We start from the raw sequence: 21708 nt of genomic DNA on the forward strand, positions 1-21708 counted from the left end.
CCAAATTTTAATCATCTTCCATTACAATAATTTATTTAACAGCCTCACTTTAATATGGTCACGCTGTTGCATATGAAATCTCTGTAAGTCGACCGTGTCAATTTTAAAATGACTTTTCTGGATGTACAGTGTATATCTAAGAATTAATAAAGGATTACATACATACTGTGGACTTTAAATAGTACAGGAAACATATTGGCTTGGGATCATTAATGATCTAATTTGTAAAATAAGCCTTTATGAGCCGTTAATGCATTGCTTAGTTTGGTTTCACATCAATTATTCAACAGGTTAACTTAGTATGAAGCCATTTAAGAGTTCTGTCTTCATTTTCAAGCATCAGATTAGCCATAAAAACACAGTCAAGTTAGTCTTTTTATTTAATTCTGAAAATATTCAATTCAATTTTAGGATCATTTATACAAATATACCAAATAACCATAGGCTATATATGGAATACTGATTTGAAGTTGAATCAATTTATTATATATGTAAATAACACCTGGTCTTTTTAATTTATAAACAGTTTGTTTCATTTTCACTCTGTATTTAGTTTCAAGTGTGTATAATTCACCTCACAACAGTGTACAGTGCTCTAACATAACAATGACATCCAGTTGACTTATATAATATACAATATAATATACATTTTGTACAATAAAATAATACTTACAGTATGAAATGTTGCAATAACATTCAGGCGTTCTTATGTGTGAGTTAAAAACAACCATGAGAATATACATTGGGAGTTATTTTACAGTGAAGAAGCATTGCACAGCATTGTCTGTGGTTCCTGTGTGATATTCGATTGAAATAGATATTTTACTGTACTCCAGATAACCAGTAAAAACAGTGATTAATACCATTGCATGCCAATCCGTCGGTTCTTAGCCAGAAGAAGCTTCAGTATACTAATATATGCAGCACAGTATGTGTACTTAAGTGCACATTTGCTATTTAACACTGTCTGATTCACTGGATCTTTGTCATTTTAATAGAACTCATCCCTTCTGAACACTGGACTTAAATGAACACAGTTCCTTGGTTCACTGGATTAACGATGCATTGATATTCACAGTATATCACACTAGTGAGGGCATCAGTCGACTGTGCGCTCAGGTGTGATGGGAGGTGTTCTCCAGAAGGCGGCGCTGTCAGCGGGTGGGTGTTTCAGCACGGGACAGGGGGCCGATGTCACCTGGGTGGGTCGTAGCCGAACGGGAGATTTAAGCAGAGGGAGTAGTTGGGCATTGAGTGGTTATTGCTGGGCAGTGGGTTGATGTGATAGTTTTCTACCAGGGCAGATAAAGTGGGGAACGTCCGATCTGCCTCCAGATACACCCGCTGGTCCTGGAAATGTAGAAAAGAGAGCATAAAAAAGATTGAGTTTGATCTGGAATGACCACTGAAGGTACTACTGTAGCATTTTCTCAACATTCGGTAGCATTAACAGTGCAGGACAAAGTGTGTGCCGAATTGAAAATACTACTGGTTAGAGTTTTGTACAAATCCCCTAGTAAGAACAAATCTTGCCTTTGTTAAAAACGTCTGTACTGCAGATTTAGTGTCCATGCAAAATAGCTACTAACCTCCTCAAAGAGCCTATAATTTCTGGCTTTGTTTATACCCGAGTCCCAAACAACCAGCACCTGTGTCAAACAAGAAAAATACAGTTACTTTTGCAAAAAAAAAAAAAAAAAAAAAAAAAAACAGATAGATATTCTATACAGAATGTCATTTATCTTTCAGTAAAAAAAAATAAATAATAATATATCTAAAATTACATGTCATTTTTTGAATATATATTTTTATATAATGAAATTTCAGATGCAACAACCTTTTTTATTATCCAGATTTAATCAGGCTTTTATCAGGCTTATGAACATATCAATTGACATTTTTGACAATAAAGCATTCAATAACTAATAACCTTTTCTTTGCCTTCAAAGTGAAATTACTGAACCTTAACATGGGAGCTCAGTTAAAAAAAATGCTCTTTGAAAATATAAATTAACAGAATAAATAAATAAATAAATTATATATATATATATATATAATATATATATATATATATATATATATATATATATATATATATATATATATATATATATATATATATATATATATATGCATTAAAAAAAAGTAACCAATAATTTTTTTTAATAAATACAAGTTTTGTAGCCAATCCATATTTATTAACCCTATATATGCATGCTGGATGTGAGCTGTACCTGTGATGTTTTTCCTGTTCCTGATTTGCGGATGCAGTACAGACCATTCGGTGGGTAGGTGTATGTGTCCCTAAATATTCTGTAATCATTAAATGAAGACAATTAACAATGTAATGGACTAGATGATCGGATCAAAAACAGTGCAATTTCAACTACATTCCACTAGAGGCCAGCAAAATACAGCAAAATACAGCTATCACGCTCATACACTGTACATGCCTTCAAATAAAAATATCATGGATAAAAAACGAAAAGGTTTGGATTGACTGTTCTAAAGGATTCGGTTTCTTTATTGCAAAACAGTGCACCAAACCGTTGATTGCTATGAGTAACTAAACATTACAGAATAAAAGTAATTAACAGAAACATTTGTTTTTGGCTTTTTCATTTTACCTTTCGACATTACTGGTTTCCATTGTGTCCACAAATACAGAGTTAGGCAAATTGATCTGATGAGAAAAAACATGTGACGAAAAGGCATTATTATTGCTATATGACTAAACAAGGTCAAACGTTGGGTGACAATATGGTTTTAAAAAAATATCTTGGTAAATGTTGCAACAGCAAGACAACACAGTTTTATGAAATGATCCTCCAAAATCTATTTTGATTCAAAATGTCACTGAGGAAGTGACTCATGTTTTCTGCTTTGGCAGACAGAGGAAAGTTAATAAAGAGGGTGAACATCTCTTCGTAAAACGCTAAAAGATCTAAAAACTAAACTAAAAATAAAATTAAATAAAAGTTAAATAAAGCTTTTTAAAATAAAAAAGTACAAATATATCTTTATTAAAACGAAATTGAATTTGTTTCCACAATATCAGTGTTAAATGGGCGTTTTCCTGAGTTCAGCTCAAGTGTTATCAGCAATAGAAGATGAGATGAACTTACATTTTCATAGTCCTCGTCATCTGAGCTCTCTTTAATTTTGCCCTGCACTCGGCTTTTTAAGGGCTTTTCTTCGATAGAAGAACGAAAGCTCTGTCCGTCCGGTGACGCTCTTCTAAGAAAAAGGAATTTTGTAAAATTTGCATAAATAATCTTCAGAGATTCAACCAACATCCAAACAAGCTAAAAATCATTTGGATGAACTTTAATCAGTTAATTAATGAATGTAAGCAAACAAATATATCAGTAAACAGATGAATTAATACTTTTAATTATTATTATTTTTTAAAAAGAGTCACGTGGTATGACCGACATGCAAAACATGCAGGTGAAAAAGAAAGAAAGACAAAAAAAAAAACATATAAAGTAAAAATCGATGATTTGATGATAAAGAAGACCTCTCATGACATTAATATGACATGGCAAGGTTAGTTCAGGTTTTAAAATGGGAAGAATGTATTTCCAATTATAAATACAACAATAATAATAATAACTATGAAAAAAAACTTTTTTTTTTACTTATTGTAAAAATACTTGTTGCCCTTGAAACATATTGAATAGAATGTCAGATAAAATATTAATAAAATAATTAGCCAATTAAAACCATAAATCACTGTTATAATAATGATCAAGATGTGTACACTCACATGTATTCAAGGTGTATAATAGTTTTTTTTGTTGTTGTTTTAAAAAAATATATTTTAATGTTCTATACAAACACAAGCCCTGTATATTATAAGACTCTGTAAAATAAGTAGTTTTATTCTAATCTTTGAAGTGTTTTGCGGCACTCTCAAATGTGAGGTTTAACACTCTCACACATCTGCGTAAAAAGTCATTCTAGTTAAAGAACGCAGGTGTTATTCTTTTCCTATAACAGGACTGAGCATGAGCGTATTTAATACATGTGCAGCAATAACAGTCTCTGTGGTGCAACCCCAAACCAGACACAGGTGACATTAACGAGAATGAAAGACTCTTACTGGAACAAGGGTCTGCTGGGTTTGGGTTTGGATGGTATCGGAGGTTTGGGTATCTGGCCGAGCACCTTGTTGCTTACGGAGCTGGACAGGTGAGGCGAGACGGGCCGCGGGCCAGGGGTGGGCTTCACCCCCAGGTGTGCTTTCGACGAGTTCAGCATCACTCTCTGCAGGTTCTCAACGATGGGTAAAGTAGCCGAGGTAGAGTTGACGAGAGAGGCATTCGGCTTCTTTTCACAAGCAGGCAGTGTGGAGAAGGGGCCTGACATGGGCTTCATGCTGTTTGGAGGGGGTAAAGGAGGCATGGGGCCAGGGGGGTGTCTGTTTGACAGGTGTACCCCTGGTTTCTCTAGGTGCGGGGCGTACGGCAGCGGCGGAGGAGGACCTTTGGCTGTACAGGACGGCTTTTTGAACGGAGGGGGAAGCAGAGGCGGTGGGCCTTTCGTGGGGCGGTGTTCTCTCGGCTGAACAGGAACTGGGGGTGGAGGATACGGAGGAGGAGGAACCGTGGGTCGACCTGAAAAAAACACATCAAACTGTTCTTCCACCGTCTGGGGACCGTCTAAGACAAATATTCTCAGTCAATCTGAAGACAGCTACTGAAATGTGCCAAACTCTAATATAAACCCATTCACAAAAGAGGTGCAAAACTATCACTGGGTTCAAAATGATCAGCTTTTAGGTGCTGATATGAACATTTAGGGGAAAATAAAGTACTAATACGTATGTATCTTTTAGAAAGAAATGACAGAATAATCAGACATCTACCTGCAGACCCAGGTGATATATCCTCTCCATCGCTGTCTTCATCTTGTGTCATATAATCTAAACCAAAACACAGAAATTCAGTCATGCACAATTTTTTTACCTTTTTTTTTTGTAATTTATTGATTTACAAAGTCATATATTTAGTTAATTTTTTTACTTTTTAATTTTAGTATGATTTATTAAATTATTTAATAATAATAATAAGTGCATTAACTATGTTTAACATAGCATTGACTAATGTTAATGATTATAAAAGATATCAAAGTATTGTTAATTGTAAGCTAATGTTTACTAATTTATTTAAGAAAAAAGACTCTAGTGTAAAGTTGTTAAATATATAAAACATTTTTATAATAAATGAACACATTTCACAGTAATATCTTCATGTCTGTGGCTGTGTACCTGCTTCAGGATCTTCTTCCACAGGACTGATTTCCAGAGGCTCCTCTAACTGTCCATACAGGCTCTCAGAATCTAAATCATCACTATTAAAACACAAGACATTTGGGAGAAAGCAGAATCACATTAACAAGCAGTGATTAAAAAAAGAGGAAGAGGTTACAGCTGTAGAGAAAAAAGTCCCAAAAGTCCCAAAAATTTGAAGCTAAAATGTGAAGGTAAAAACCATGTTGTGTAAGAATGATATAAATATAATTCATGCATCATGTTTGGTTTAAAAAGCACAAAGTAGCCTAAATGTGGTATAAGTGCAACGTGACCTCACATCTGACATCAGCGACCGAGCAATTCAATGAGACTTAAGTTCAACTTTACCTTGGAAGAGGCAAATCTCGTTTATCATTGTAATAGCCGATTTCTTTTCTTAAGTGCCGCATCCATTTCTGTCAGACATAAAAATACACACATTTGTTTCAATTAAACAGAAAAAAACCCCAAAAGTTCATAGATGTGCAATGCTGTCTGTCAGGCCCATGATCTCACCCTTCTCTCATCCTCACTCGCCGCTGAGAAATACCACGTACGGTGTTTCTTACTGAAGTGGACGATCTTAAAAGGAAAAACATTGCTAGATGTTGTTTCCTCTGCTGCCCGTAAGACTCTGCCAAGCAAGAAAAACAGAGGTCTTTAAAAAGATAAAGTTTACATTGAATTTAAATCTCTACTATTCAAAAGTTAGGGGTCTTTATATATATGTGTGTATATGTGTGTATATATATATATATATATATATATATATATATATATATATATATATATATATATATATATATATATATATATATATATAAGTGCACACTACTGTATTATTTACTTATTTATATATTTAGATTATATTCAGCAAGGATACATTAAGTTGATCAAAAGAAGTGCTGTCCAATGATTAATCGCGATTAATTGCATCCAAAATAAAAGTTTTTATTTATGTTATATATGTGTGTACTGTGTTTATTTATTATTTATATATACAAAATACAGTATATTTAAATATAATACAAACAGTATATATATATATATTCTGAAAATATTTATATGTATTTATTATGTATACATTTATTTAATATACAAATGTAACATATTTTTCTTAATATGTACATGCATGTGTTTGTATTTATAAATAGCCTATGCATAATAAATAGACACAGTACACACGTATATTATGTTAACAAAAACGTTTTTTTTGATGCAATTAATTGCAATTAATAGTTTTACCGCACTAATTTATAATGTTTCAAAAGAGTTATATTTTTCTGATAAATGCTGTTTATTGAACTTTTTATTCCTCAAAAAATCCTGAAAAATGTATAACAGTTTCCACCAAAATATGAAGAATATGAATGATTTCTGAAGATCATGTGACACTGAAGACTGGAGTAATGATGCTGAAAATACAGCTTAACATTGCAAAAATATATGTCATTTTCATATAGAAAACAGTTTATCTTAATTTTAATAATAATTCAAAATATTGCGTATTTTAATAATTAATAATAATAATTCAAAAACGTCAAAAACTAATTGTACCATCCTCAAACTTCATGTGATACTTGGTGCTTTTCAAGGCTTTCCATTACTATTGTTTTTTGGTATTAATAATTTATATCTACAGTTGATTGGAACCAATCCTAAATGTTTTAAAATGTGTTGTAAACTACAGCTTTCCTGCATCCTCAGTGTCAAATACATGGCTTAAGCGTCTGGATATATCTTGCTCATCCGTGGACACTCCCTGTGCTCTGCTGTATTAATTTAGAGGGCTATTTTTACCCAACCACACCGGGAAAAAAAAAAAAAAATCATGCACAATAATTACATGTTCACCATATGCTGAGGAAGAACTACAGCACGAATCAAACCACTTTAACTTCATGGAAAGTATGACTTTATACAGAACATGGGACATTTACATGTACAGGAAACACGTATGATGACCAGTTCGCTGCAGAATTGAAACTCTAGAACTTAAAAAAGGTCGCGTGAAGAACACGCAGCTGTGGACAGGATGTGGCCTGCGATTGTGCCGAGATGGCCACTGGTAACTTAACATAGAAATTGCTAAATTGAGTACAGCCACTGAAATATGAACAAATGCAGTGGAGACCTATGGAAATAAATAACGCAGTAATAACCAACCTGTTGTAGCCATTGAGTGAAAACGCTCCTTGAGGTGCGGCAGAAGTACTGCTCTTGAAGTAGTAGATGCAGCCTTTGTGGATTATGATGAAGCGAAGTGGCCCTGTGAAATTGACAGAAACTCAATATATGTCCACAATACTTTCAGCACATAAATGAAAGCAAAATTGTTTGTAGCACTTCAGTGTTCATTTCTTATAGTAGCATAAAGTCACACTTCACAGTAAGGTTCAGTTTGTTAATGCATTAGGTTTTATGAACAATAAGCGCTTTTCATTATTAAACTAAATTTAATGTTAATGTATAGGACCTGAACTGTTTTAGCGTATGTAAAAAAAATTAACATTAACTTTACAACACTTGAATAAAAACTGTAACACATATATTGCTTATCGATAGTTAATTAATTAACCAACGACAACTACAACCTTGTTATAAAATGTTACCAAAGTGTTTTTTTCTATTGCTAATTTATGACACCTAATGTATTATCTAATGCTAACAAACTGAAACTTATATTGTTACAAAATATTCCAGGCTATGAAACAGCATTTGCATCCTATTTAACTTTTGGAGCAACCAGCATTAAATGACTGAATATCTGTAATATTTTAGAAAAGTTAACCTTAACCTACAATTATGCTTAACAACTATTTATTCCTTTAAAGAGACAGTTCACCCCTAAATGAAATCTTAGTTATTTTTTTCATTCACCATCATGCTGTTACATACCCGCATGAATTTATATATTGTTCACAGTACACAAACAAGAATTATCTACAGAATGTTTCTGTTTTAAGTATTGTTTGCACTTACAGTGAAAGCCAATGGGGTCCAACTAACACTAAACCCCATTAACTCTTTAACGTACAACATTTTTTCAGATATCATTTTTATGCTCCACAGAAGGAAGTCATAAAGGTTCAGAATGAAAGAGAAGGTGAATAAATGAAGACAGAATTTAAATTTTTTGGGTGAACTATCCCTTTAATGAGAGACTAATTCCCTATAACTAATGTTAATGTATGTTTGAAGTTTTGTCTGCTGACAGATCAATTCTAATGGGCCACGTTAAACTCACATTTCATCAGGCTGAACTGGCTGCCCCCTTTCTTGTGCAGATATCCAGATGTGGAGACCCCTCCCGGCATGGTGAGCAGATTCTGAGCTCCGATAGCCCTCATGGGAATGGGCCAGGAGACCGGCGTAGTAGCCATGTTTCTGTCAACAACAATAAAGGTTTATTTTTGATTGGCAATGTTAGCTAGCCTCAAACTCGACGATTACCCCAGAACACTCTAGAAACTACTTGGCAACCACCACCAAGCCTAAAGCCAAATCACAGCTCTGCTGATAGTCAGATTACATCACTGAATTATTGGTATAAACCACTATTCAACACTCTTAAAAAAGAAGTTTCCAAAAGAGTGATGCCATAGATTAGAAGAACCATTCTTGGTTCCCCAAAGAACCTTTCAGTCAATGGTTTTTAGCATTAAGAACCTGTAAAAAATTCTAATTCAAAGTTCTTTCCACTAAAGAACCTCAATAGTTCTTCACGCAACCATATATGCCAATAAACAACCTTTAGTTTTGAAAATATAACTTTCAAAATAAAATATTAAAGGGATAGTTCACCTCAAAATTCTGTCACTAATTACTCATCCTCATGTCGTTCCAAACCCGTAAGAACTTTGTTCATCTTCATAACACAAATTATTTTTTTTTTGATGAAATCCGGGAGCTCTCTGACCCTCCATAGACAGCAAGGATCCTTACACGATCAAGGCACAGAAACGTAGCAAGAACATCATTAAAATACTCAATGTGACATTAGCGGTTCAACCGTAATTGTACGAAGCTATGAGAATACTTTTTGTGCACAAAGAAAACAATAATAAAATAGAGTACCCCAGAACGTAATCAACGTAATCAGTGCTGTTTATGTTCAGCATGCGCATGCTGCCTACTGAACGGAAGCAACATGTAACATTTAAACATTAAATTGATTACATTACATTTGAAAGACGGTAACACGGGGAGAAGAATTGCTGAATAAATTGTTATTATTGTTTTCTTTGAACACAAAAAGCATTCTCATAGCTTTGTAAAATTACGGTTGAACCCCTGATGTCACATTGATTATTTTACCGATTTCCTTGTCACGTTTCTGTGCGTTGATTGTGGTAGTACCCTTGCTGTCTATGGAGGGTCAGAGAACTCTCAGATTTCATCAAAAATATCTTAATTTGTGTTCTGAAGATGAACAAATGTCTTACAGGTTTGGAACGACAAGAGGATGAGTAATTAATTAAATAAGTTTCATTTTTGGATGAACTATCCCTTTAATGAACTTTTTCCTTTTTATGTTTGTAGACCTGTTATTAACAACACTTTGTACTGTTGGGCATTTTTACTGAAAGGTAGGCCTACATTACAGAGGATTGTTTATTTAATCTTTCATTAGGAAGAGCTGTTGAGCCAATACAATCTTCCAGTTCAATGGTAAACCTACAACTAAAGAAGGTCGGGGTACAATGGTGGCAGACAGAAGAGCACTTCTGATGTACTGATGTAATAAACCAGAACAATGTCCCTCTTTAAGTGACGTACAGTATGTGTTTTATAATTTCTGGCTTCATCATCCTGAAGTCAGTTAGTTTTTTGAAAGTGTTTTTACACAAATGCCTGAAATTTTCCCACTTTCTTCTACAACATAAATTTAGTAAGTTTTACCCCCTGAATTTTTTTAAGCTTTTAGTCATCATGGAAAAGGTTGCTACAAGTGTCTAAATGTCACTAAGGATGTTGTCAGGACATAAAATGCCATCAAGCAGAACAGATGAACACATTCACTCACTCATCGCTTTCACATCCTCATTGTGTTTTAAATCAGCCTCTTAAAACTATTCTAACTCTAACTTTGGTGGAAAATATTTTTTATATAGAAAGTGATGGTTACACTGAAATCATGCAACCAGTAAATCTACATTTAGCTTTTTACTTTTGCGATTGGATATAGGCTTCAACATTTATGCATGTTGAGTTCAGGTGTGAATACTGCCATGATGAACAAAACAAAATAAAAAAAAATAAAATCTTATTTATAAGTGGATCGTTCTGGTCCTTGATTCTGATTGGGTGAGCCGTGTTCAAAGCTGTTGTAAATTACTCTTTAAACATACACCTTTGTTTACTTCTGTGTGTTGCTCGGCAACCACTTTGATGGAACCACAACTGTTTCTGAGGAACTAGATTGTTTTGTGGAAGAATACTGTTTTTATTAAAGGTGCTATGTGGAGGTTTTTACTTAAAAAAATCTTTAAGATAGAGTTTTCATTTGTACATGTATGAGCCAACCATGATGTAAAAAAAAAAGAATGACACCTTGACTGTCCACCACGGTTGCCTCTATCAGCCTGTAGGCTCAATTGTGTGTGGAGGAGTCGGGCTCGAATTGGCGCGAAAATTCACAAAATGTGACGTCATGCGCGGTCTCGTCTACTTGGGCTTACAACCGTACGGCACGCCAGCCATTATAGTAAGCAGCTGCAATAGTGTTTTCAAATTGACTCTGCGGATGGAAAGAATCGACCAGCCTCCAGCACAATTCAGACACCCACGGACACTCCTCGAAGTAAAAAAAAAAGAGCGTGCTCCTCTGCGCACTGAGAACAAGCATGAGACTGGCTGCAGTTCCTCTAATGGCCAATGGTGTCAGTAACGGTTAGAAATTTCAGAACCTACGCAATGCTCCTTTAATATTGTTACATTTTATTTGCTCTGTTTTATTCTGTGAAACCTTACTACGTAAATGGAATAACCGTTATATAAAAGCAATAAGCAAAATTTTGTAAAATACGATTTATTTGTTGTTGTTGAGGGAATCAGGGTCATGATGTCTTCCTTTAGCTTCTTAAAAAACTATATAATCACTGGAGCAATCAAGAGCAAACGTTGAAAATACCACACCATTTCCATAAGTCTGGATATACTGATGTAAATAATATTATATGAACCAAAAAAAAGAAAAAAAAAAGAAAAAAAGAAATGGTCCTAAACTGGTTCCTTGGGGGCCTCAGCAAACCTCCAAGGTGTTGTAAAGATTAATTAGAATAGTTTTAAATAAAATAAAATAAACATTAAAATAAATGAAAACAATTCAAACACAAGATATTTCCTATTTTAATTCACTTAATAACAGTTTCTTTGAAAAACCATGGTTGGAAGTTGCCTGATTTAAAAAGTGTTTAAAATTATTTTTATTGACCTGGTCATGCAATGTCATTAAATCATATAACGCCATGTAAAATCCTTCTCCTTAATCCAAAAAAATCGTGAACAACAGGAAAAGTCAAGAGGACCTGATGTCATGGGGCCTTGGAGTCAAAACGTTTGAGAACCACTGTGCAAAACTAAAAGATAAATAAAAACCTTCGACAACTAAACAGACAATGAAAGAACCAGACATATCAAATCGTCAACCAAACCAATTAAAATACAAAACGAAGAGAGCAAACCCAGACGATCATAAACATTGAAAAACCACAACAGACATACAAAAGCATTAACAATCACAGGAACCAAAACTAAATTCCTGCTTCACATCCTCAATTTCAATGTAGCATTTTAGCAATATCAAGCGAGTTCCCAGGAATTTGACAATGTGAGAGTATTTTGTGATCACGAACTCCACATAATTCTACATCACTTAAACATGCCAACTTCAAACAAACTTCAAACCACAAACCCAAGTGTCCCATGATCCCACACGCTTACCTGCTGCTGACACATCTTCTAATGCTCTGCACTGCTTTACTCTCTCTCAACATACTGCCAGAGACCATCAAGAGTTTGAGGACATGCTCGTCTCACCACAGAATTCACAGCTATCTCCAAACCCCCAGCAAAAACCTTGAATCTGACCAGGACAAAGAAAGGACAGGAAACCCTACATTTCCTTTGGAAAGTTTGAGCCCCTCCTGGGCTGTGGAGCGCACAGTGGAATTTGCTATTGCTTATTCGTAACACTGGAGGTCTGAGAGCCAGTCAGCAGATACAGACGGGATCGGAGGAAAGTCCATCTAACACTGGGTGGAGTGGGGAGATGTGAATCCCATGGGACAATCGTGACCTAAATGAGAAGTGTAATGGTAGAGTGCATCTCATCATGACATTATAGTTCCCTACCAAAGAATTATGGTCCAGAAGCGTGCTTGTGGCAAAGGGATGCTATTTTTAGGACTTAAGTAGAAGTTTAGTTTGGCACTGTAAGCAAAATGATCTTGACCTTCTTACAGACTTCACTTCAAGGAAATTAAAAGACCAGCAACTGTATTTTAATACCATCGTAGCTTGTATTTTAATACCATTGTAGCTTGTTTCTGGCAGCGGCATGCCTTCTAATAGAAGTTCTTCTTTCTCTTGAGGTTTTGGTGTTGATGTAATGAAGTTAAAGAGAGTCTGCACAAGAACTCTACCAGCAGACTGATCTCTGTTGCTCAATGTTTCCCACAATGATTGACATCAGGTGTCATTTAACACAAGATAAGAGGCATGTGTGTTTTGATAGCACCTTTGCAACGGAGTATAATAGTGTTTCTTTTCTTCGAAGACTTTTTGAAATCTTAGAAGTCATTACTGTTACTATCGTCTTCAAGTTAAAAGAAAAAAACTAACAAACTTTTTTTCAATCATTTTCAACAAAATGTAAATGTAAGCCTTCTAAAAATCTGCCACACACAACACATGCTCCTTAAACACCTTAACCACTATTAATAATAATAATAATAATAATAATAATAATAATAATAATAGTCATAATAGTGCAGTGCCTCTAAAAATGTAATGTGGTGTAAAGCTTTTTCACAAACATTACAAATTATTAAGCAAATAAAGGTTTCAAATATTTATAATATCTATAGTGTTTCAGTGCTTTTTGAACCTCAGCAATTTAAGACATTCCTTTGAGACATGCTCCATGCAATAGAAAATGAAGTTTGAATTACACTAGTCAGCATTTGAAGTGGATCACAACCTTTCAAAGTTGTCCTAAAACCGAACCAAAATGCGTTCTTGTATTAGGACAACTTTGATTAACTTTTTTGATGCACTAGATATTATAACATGTAAATGAGTTTGTGTTTAAATCTTTTCTCAATAATTTAACCACTACATTATATTTACCCCCCCCCAAAAAAACCTTTTTGGTAACACTTTATTTTGTGTCCTTGATTAATTATGGATAATTACATGCAAGTACCCTTAGCCAATCCATAATCATAACACTAACCATATAATAAGTACATGTAGTTCATTAATATTACTCATTTCTTAAATATGTAGTTACATTGTAACAAGGACACCTTAAAATAAAGTATAAGCCACTTTTTTTACTGTGTCCTTTTTACCCGTTGCATTTAATTATTATAGTATTTATGCAAGTTTACATTCAACTATGCTCAATCCAAACCCTATGGTACGAAAATGTTTTTAATTCATATTACTATCATTACTTACTTATATAATATACATTGCAATAAGGACACCTTAAAATAAAGTGTAACAAAAAACTAGTCAAGTATTCGAGTATTACGACCCAGGAGCGCCCTTCTACTGCAAACAAACACACGGGTTACTCTAAGCTATGAAATATTAATCTTAAATCTCCAGAAGAACATAAACACAGACGGTAATCAGACACAGGATAGTCATGCTCTATAGAAACTGTAACAAAAAAACAGGGTGGGGTGGGGAAGATTTTAGCCCCATTCAAACTACTTCCTGATCCTGCTGTTAAACGTAACTTTCTGTGTTGATATGCATGAAGTGCAAAGAGGTCAAACACAGTTTACGTTTCATGTTTAAAACGTGAGGAATTTCAGAGGATACAATTTAGCACAGAGCTGGATTCTCCATCGGGAATTAAATGGATCATGAAAAGTGGGCTTAATGTAACATGAATGGAGACACACCGCTTTCAGAGGGGGAGCTACAGTAATGTAATAATTTAAAGTCATTTCGCCATTTTTCTTGTGTGTATGTGTGTGTGGAATAACATGCATATACAATCAGAACTGTGTGAAATGAAGAAGTACACATGGAAAAATTCATACGGTCGTCTTGGAGGAATTCCCGAATGCACACACAACCACAATGTTCACTCTAACGCTCCCCCTTCTTGAAAGTACAAGAGTTCAAATCAGCCAGTCCACTAGAAGAACGGAACTGAAACATATTTGGCTGTTTTCCTCACCCTCATTATTACGATGACAATGTAAAGTTCTTGTACAAATGTAAGAAATTAAAAAAGTTCTTTCAGAGGCAGTGCAAGTTACAATTTGATTAACGATTAACCTATAAGTAAAAGTCTCTTTCTTTTGAATAGCACTATTATTCACAATAAGACCAGGAATCTGCGAAGTGAATAGTATAAATTTCCACTATATAAAAGCAAATGACATATTGTACGTCAGTGGTGTGTCAGACTTTCCACACAAGACTGTTTACTGCTTGAGACATTTAAACTATGTTTCCATCCACAATGACCAGAACTCGACCCGCTCTTAAGGTGTGGGCGAGTTTAATATACTGATATACAAATGTTTTGTTTGGTCAAATAACATTGGAGAGGCGTCTGTCACACTGTTCTGATTTACTAGGCAAAGTGCATGAGCTGAGACTACTACACCAAATCACCCAGTATTCAATAACACTGTAAATGCCTAGCTTTTTATCTTCTATGCGACATCCAAAGATGAATGCTGATAGTCACTTTAAGTGTACTATTTGTTTAGTCTTTAGTCAGTGTGTAATTCCCCTGTAAAAGGTTTTAAATGTTATTAGCACAGCTGAGTGTCACACTACAACACCTGTTAAAACTAGTCCACTTGTTATTTTAAGGCATATGTGGGAAAAGAGTGATTCTGGGGATGAATAATTAGGATTTGTTAGGTTAGTGGTGTGAAATATTAGCAGTAGGCTACAGTAAGTACACTTATATATGTCGGCAGGCCCGTAGCCAGCTATGACGTCACTGAGGTCCGGACCTCGGTACATTTTTCAAGTTCGAAAATAAAATGTGTTCTCTGATTGACTCATTTGCTGCTAAACTCCTCATACAGTATGAATGTCTGCATGTATAATTCTGAGACTGCGTATTGAGACGCTGCCCCAGATCCAGCTATTATACGCGTTTTTGACTAGTTCTTCCACTTAATTTGACACTTTAGAAAGTTAATAAAGTTAATAACTTTAATAAAGTTAATAAATGTAACTTTATGTTATCTCATTTCCAAAATTTTTGAAATAATTTTTGTTTATTTTATTTATTAATAGGTTTTTGTTTATTTTAATTAAAAATATCTGGCAACATTGGTTCGCCGGCATTAGTCTGGCAGTTATCAAAAAAGTGCAAATAGCTATATATTCTATTTATACTATGTTAAAATAGCAGGATTTTCTGCTATTTATACTACTTATTGCAAATCATTGCAATTATCTGCACCTCAGTATTGTAGTGCATTATAAAACAGTAGGCAATAATAACCTATTGAGTGTACATTTTTATTTTAATTCAAATTATTAAATGGATGCCACCTTATTGGGACAATAAAGCCCTCCCTACACCTACCCTTACCCTACCAAATACTTTATTTTCAACTTTTTGATTATTTACTTCATTTTCATTGAAAATAAATGCTTTTCTGAGGTGATTTGAAATTTGAAAAGGGAGAAAAAAGTTCGACAAAAGGCGGATTCGAACCCGGGGCGATCACGGCAAAATAATCATTTGTAAATACACGATTTACCTTCTGCGCCACTAAAGGTAACGTTTAACGGGTGGGGTTAGTGTAAATAGACACTCCGATCAAAAAAAGTCCACGGACACAAGATATGACATTCGGTAAGGAAAACAAAAAATGATATTACCTGTCAGAAACGTAGAGTATGTTTTAAAAATGAGCATCCCTCCAAAAACATCTACATTTCTGTCTCTTTTCAAGGGTTAGTGTATATAATTAGTTGTATTTATAGGGGTTATTATTACCTCACTAATTTACAAATCCTGGCTACAGCCATGTGTGTCGGTACATTCCTCTATATCTGGTACTTGTCCACTAATTGTTAACTAAACAGTCTCTTCCTAAATGTCTAATGTTTGTGAGCACCTTAGTGAAATGTAATGGGTCTATTGTTAATATTATAGAGATGTATAAGGCACAGTGCACATACTAATGTAGAAACAATTTTCATTCAGATATTGCTAGTAAATTTTACAATTACAGAGAAATGGCAAGTAATAGTATTTTCTCGTAAAACATACTCCAATAATGGATTATATATATATATATATATAGTACAGACCAAAAGTTTGGAAACATTACTATTTTTAATGTTTTTGAAAGAAGTTTCTTCTGCTCATCAAACCTGCATTTATTTGATCAAAAATACAGAAAAAAATGTAATATTGTGATATATTATTATAACTTAAAATAATAGTTTTCTATTTGAATATACTTGTTATACTGCTTATACTACTATAGTGTCACATGTAACATCCAGTCGATCACATGATCATTTAGAAATCATTCTAATATTCTGATTTATTATGAGTGTTGGAAACAGTTCTGCTTTCTAATATATTTGATGAATAAAAGGTTAAAAAGAACTGCATTTATTCAAAATAATAAAAAAATTCTAATAATATATATTCTAAAAATATATTTTCTTTACTATCACTTTTTATCAATTTAACACATCCTTGCTGAATAAAAGTATTGATTTTATTAAAAAAAAGAAAGAAAATTACTGACCAGTAGTGTATATTGTTATTACAAAATATTTATATTTTAAAAACATAGCTTCTTTTTTTTTTTTTTTTTTTTTTTTTTTATTCATGAAAGTATCCTTAAAAAGTATCACATGTTCTGAAAAAATGTTAATCAGCAGAACTGTTTCCAACTTTGTTAATGAATCATCATATTAGAATGATTTCTAAAGGATCATGTGATAATGATCCTAAAAATTCAGCTTTGCATCACAGAAATAAATGATAATTTAAAGTATAATAAATGTAAAAACAATTATTTTAAATTGTAATAATATATCACAATATTACAGTTTATTTTTTATTTTTGATCAAATAAATGCAGTCAAAAACATTAAAAATAGTAATGTTTCCAAACTTTTGGTCTGTACTGTGTATATATATAATTTTTTTCTTCTTTTTATTCTGTGCACTGAAGTCGCTTTCTCTGAATCTGTTGCGACATCCATGCGGGGAAATTTTTCACCCTCGAAATTCCTGATCGTGTGAATTTCTGTTAAAATAGAATTTCATCATTTCATCGAACAACATTAAATATGACCTCACCTTAAACAGACAATTCTTTGGAAAAATAAAAAGTACAGAGAGGACAGACTTTACTCTGCTACAAAGACATGTTTAGACAAAATTAATTAATATGCTTAAACCCATTATATACTAATATAAAAGCATATATTCTGGTAACAATGTGGAATAGGGAGCACATACCCACTATTAACTCTGTAAAGAGTTTTCCCTCAGTTAACCCCTAATTTGCTACTTATAAATATTAAGTAAGGTAGTTGTTGTAGTGTTTATGTATAAGGTAGGGTTAAAGGATCTAGAATATGGTCATGCAGAATAACACATTAATATAGCACCTTATAAGTACAAATAAACCGCCAATATGCTATGATATGCATGCAAATACGCAACTAATAGTGAATAGTAATCGCTTTATTAGAAACAAAATTTCTCTATTTACACAAGACTGTTTTTAATGAGGGCGCGGTTTTCTTATGTTAATGCATTTCGCAAGAAAGAGGTAAGAAAGAGTCTGTGGGCAGTAGTTGCCGTTATTATTTTTGTTCTGCATCTACATCCTTCCTGCATTTCCTGCCTCCTAATATGTGCACATCACTAAAACGGAAGAGAGGCTTTAAAATTAAACAGGAGATGAGATACACATGAAACACAGCCTCCATCAATGGCACATGATGTTCGTCTCAAACATCTGCCCACACGGGTTAGCTATAACAACATCGTCTCACAGTCAGTTGGATACGCCCCCATATGGATGCATGTACATCCAGACTGAAAAGGTCATGTAAACACATTTTACAAGAGGTAGGAGTTTAGCGGTAAAGGTGTAGTGTAAAGTACATTTTGCGGCCTTGGGTATGACAGGGGTTTTCCCTGTAAAGAAACAGTATGAATGAAAAAACACAAGGACACTTTCTTTAAATTCAATCCACATGTTACATTTTATCTGGAGTCAAACTACAGATTGTATGTGGCCAATACTAATAAGCACTACTGTATTTTGTGGGCACCGAGTGGGTGGGCTTCAGTCCATCAATACAAACTACCCACGTTTTTACCTTACTTCTTAAAATTGATAAGAAATCTCAATCACATTTACTTTTTGGTCCAGCACAACACTAGTCAACAAACTGCAGTAATCCTCAAACTTGTGGGATTTACTAACTAAAGTCAAAAGCAAATAACCAATACCATCATTAATGGAGTCGCAGACTATCAGACCCGAAAAGCAGAAAGGAAAAGAACCCGCATACTTACTTGTTATAGAAATCTTGGATGCACATCTTCGCATGCGACTGTTGTAAGTGACCAAAGGAGCGCTTTTTTTTCACTGAGAGAGCCATTGGTACTGGCTGGTGTTTGTCACCATGTTCTCTGGATGATGCGTGGCATACGATCGGAAGTTGATTGAGTTTGTTGAGGATTCAGGCACGACTGATAGAGCGGAGGCGAGCGGAGACGGCCTGTGATCTCAGGCTCACGTACAGTGCAAGTCATTTCCTCTTAGGGCCCACATTGGCGCAGTCTTTTTGTGTGTCACAAAGTCACTTCCTTTTGGTGGCTGTATGGACAGACTGATTGGCCAAAGTTCTCAGGAGTTGAATTCACTGGCAGGGACTTTCCACGTCTTTTAGCATGTAACTACGAAGTCGTGGCGGCTGGTCTGACTAGCTTGCAACAGCGTTTGTTGACTCTTAGAAATATATCGTAGCCTGTAGGCTTCTATGTACAAGTACATCCGTGTAACCCAAGGCTACCAGAGTCTGGAAACTGAAGTGTGCTGTCTGAAACTTCATGGTTGAGTGCAAACAAACAGTCATCCGTTAGTGGTTAGTATCACTTGCTCATTTTAAGGTTGGAGATTTGAACAACAAAGCCTAATCTTAACTACTAAATTTTGACATGCAAGTCCTCTGAAACGGTTTTGGCTACATGAAGAGTAACTCAAATGTGTACTATTACTTTTCTAAGTAATACGATTTACAGTTGTCACAGAAATGAGCAACAAAATCCCAAATTCTCTAGCCAAAATTTGACCAATTATAAAGCACCTAACTACCAAGAATAACCTTTGTTTTATAAGTAAATACTTTTGAATTTTGAATGCCAGCAGTCATATATGTTCAGTTTCCTAAAGATGTGGTAAATACAGGTGTCCCCACAGGTAAACAAAGCCTTTTCTTACTTCCTTTTTATTAACACGGTTGTCTGTGTTATTTAGAGCAAACTACATAAAAGCATGACGCTTTTATGTAGTTTGCTCTAAATAACACAGACACACAGCTGACCAAATTTGTAATACAATCTTAAGCAAACATTTTTGCATCAAACTTTACAGAGACTTTCAATTAAAATTCAGTTATCTACTCTATTCAGATTTACGTTTATAGTGCATCGTCTATATATTTTCACAATACACATTCACTTCAAAGATGATTTACTGAAAATCATGATGTTAATGTTTGTAATGTTGTCACTTTTTATGACTTATTATATATATAGTATATATTGCGAGTATGTCCTGTGTTACATAAAAATCTGGGCCAAAATATAGTTACATTTTGTTTCAAAATAAAAACGAAGCAGTTCAGATTGTGTCGAGAACCGTAATCATGAAAAAAATACCAAGTTTAATCTTTCAAATAGTATATATTTTCACAATACACATTCATTTCAAAGATGATTTACTGAAAATCATGATGTTAATGTTTGTAATATCGTCACTTTTTTATGACTTCTTATATATATATATATATATATATATAGTATATATTGCGAGAATATCCTGCGTTAAATAAAAATCTGGGCCAAAATATAATTACATTTTGTGATAAAATAAAAAACGAAGCAGTTGAGATTGTGTCGAGAACCGTAATCATGAACATAAAATACCAAGTTTAATCTTTCAATTAGAAACACAATGAATTAACGGAACAACATTTCCACTTTAACTCCACTTGATGCTGTTTATCTACATATGAGACACCAAACACCATCCAACTTGATCTTCAACTTATACGTACTTCAAAACCACCCAAGTATGACAGAATTTAACGAACTGCAGTAGTTTGCCAAAGCAATAGCAGCCTTACTATGACGATACCTCCAGATTTGGTTTCATTTAGGAAAGGAAAGTGTACCTTCTACAACATCCTCTAAAAATAAAAATGAGCAGAAATCCCCTGAAAGAGGATGCAATTTAAACAAGTTCCTTCTCTTTTTCATCAGCATGGTGGGATGTATTCGAGTTACATCGCCTCTACAGATCCCCATGATCTACCCCAGTATTTTTAGCCAAAAGCAAATTCTGTAAAGCAACAATTAACAGAATACCAGGCGTCATCATGTAGATTTATTTGTTTAAAAAGGAATAAAAGAACTTACCCATTGAGATGATCTAATGGAGATTAGCTTGTGCGCTTAATGTTAGTGGTTAATAGTGAGCACAAGTCCACTTCCTCTCTTCTGCACTTGAATATGCTATTTATGGTCCTCCCATTTACAACTCTGCATTTGTTCTGTTGCTCATCAAGAGCTGGTTTCAATCAGCCATGCAAACCCACTGAACATCTTCATGCATCTACGAGTGCATGCATGATTCTTTGCACTGCATACATTTCATATATTCAGCTTACACGTCTATATTCTTCAAATTCAGTTCAATTGACATTTTTTGTAAAGGTTTTAAGTGCCTAGCTATGGAATCTACTGTTCAATGCATCTATTACAGGCAAAAATATTTTTCTTGTGTAGCAATTCATTTTACGTTTCCTGATTGAATGCTGGTGACTGCAAGATAGCTGAAGAAAAAGTGTCAAAGTTTTCACTAGCTTAGTGTTGTAGCTCTGCATAAATAAAGTGTTGCATTAGACGTGCGCTGCTTTTGAATTGTTTT

The 21708-nt window shown here is 34.2% G+C and overlaps 1 protein-coding gene across 4 annotated transcripts; it reads right to left on the reverse strand.

Annotated features, from left to right (window-relative positions):
• Nucleotides 1-362: 362 nt before the first annotated feature.
• Nucleotides 363-21273, reverse strand: LOC113109597 (SH3 domain-binding protein 2-like). Of its 4 annotated transcripts, none has more exons than XM_026273278.1 (13): nucleotides 21198-21273; nucleotides 8544-8683; nucleotides 7463-7565; nucleotides 5813-5930; nucleotides 5645-5712; nucleotides 5273-5355; nucleotides 4871-4927; nucleotides 4106-4619; nucleotides 3126-3237; nucleotides 2628-2683; nucleotides 2235-2313; nucleotides 1590-1649; nucleotides 363-1350 (listed from the first exon to the last, which is right to left on the reverse strand). In XM_026273278.1, exons 2-13 carry the CDS (start codon nucleotides 8677-8679, stop codon nucleotides 1195-1197), a joined length of 1542 nt encoding a protein of 513 aa, XP_026129063.1. In that variant the 5' UTR covers nucleotides 8680-8683; nucleotides 21198-21273; the 3' UTR covers nucleotides 363-1194. The 4 variants fall into 4 exon arrangements, with proteins under 4 accessions (XP_026129063.1, XP_026129061.1, XP_026129060.1 ...); XM_026273276.1 differs by lacking the exon at nucleotides 21198-21273 and adding an exon at nucleotides 19071-19407 and having other exon boundaries at nucleotides 3126-3234; XM_026273275.1 differs by lacking the exon at nucleotides 21198-21273 and adding an exon at nucleotides 19071-19401.
• Nucleotides 21274-21708: the final 435 nt, after the last annotated feature.

Source organism: Carassius auratus, chromosome 10, assembly GCF_003368295.1.
Source record: "Carassius auratus strain Wakin chromosome 10, ASM336829v1, whole genome shotgun sequence".
NCBI classification, from domain to species: domain Eukaryota; kingdom Metazoa; phylum Chordata; class Actinopteri; order Cypriniformes; family Cyprinidae; genus Carassius; species Carassius auratus.

What these genes read in the sequence shown, in the direction of transcription:
- LOC113109597 (XM_026273275.1), bottom strand. Translation starts at nt 19,156, where the DNA reads ATGGCTCTCTCAGTGAAAAAAAAGCGCTCCTTTGGTCACTTACAACAG. An exon ending in ATCCAAGATTTCTATAACAA is followed by an intron (nt 8,684 to 19,070) that starts GTAAGTATGCGG and finishes TGTTGTTGACAG; the next exon opens with AAACATGGCTACTACGCCGG. An exon ending in ATGACGAGGACTATGAAAAT is followed by an intron (nt 2,684 to 3,125) that starts GTAAGTTCATCT and finishes TTTTCTCATCAG; the next exon opens with ATCAATTTGCCTAACTCTGT.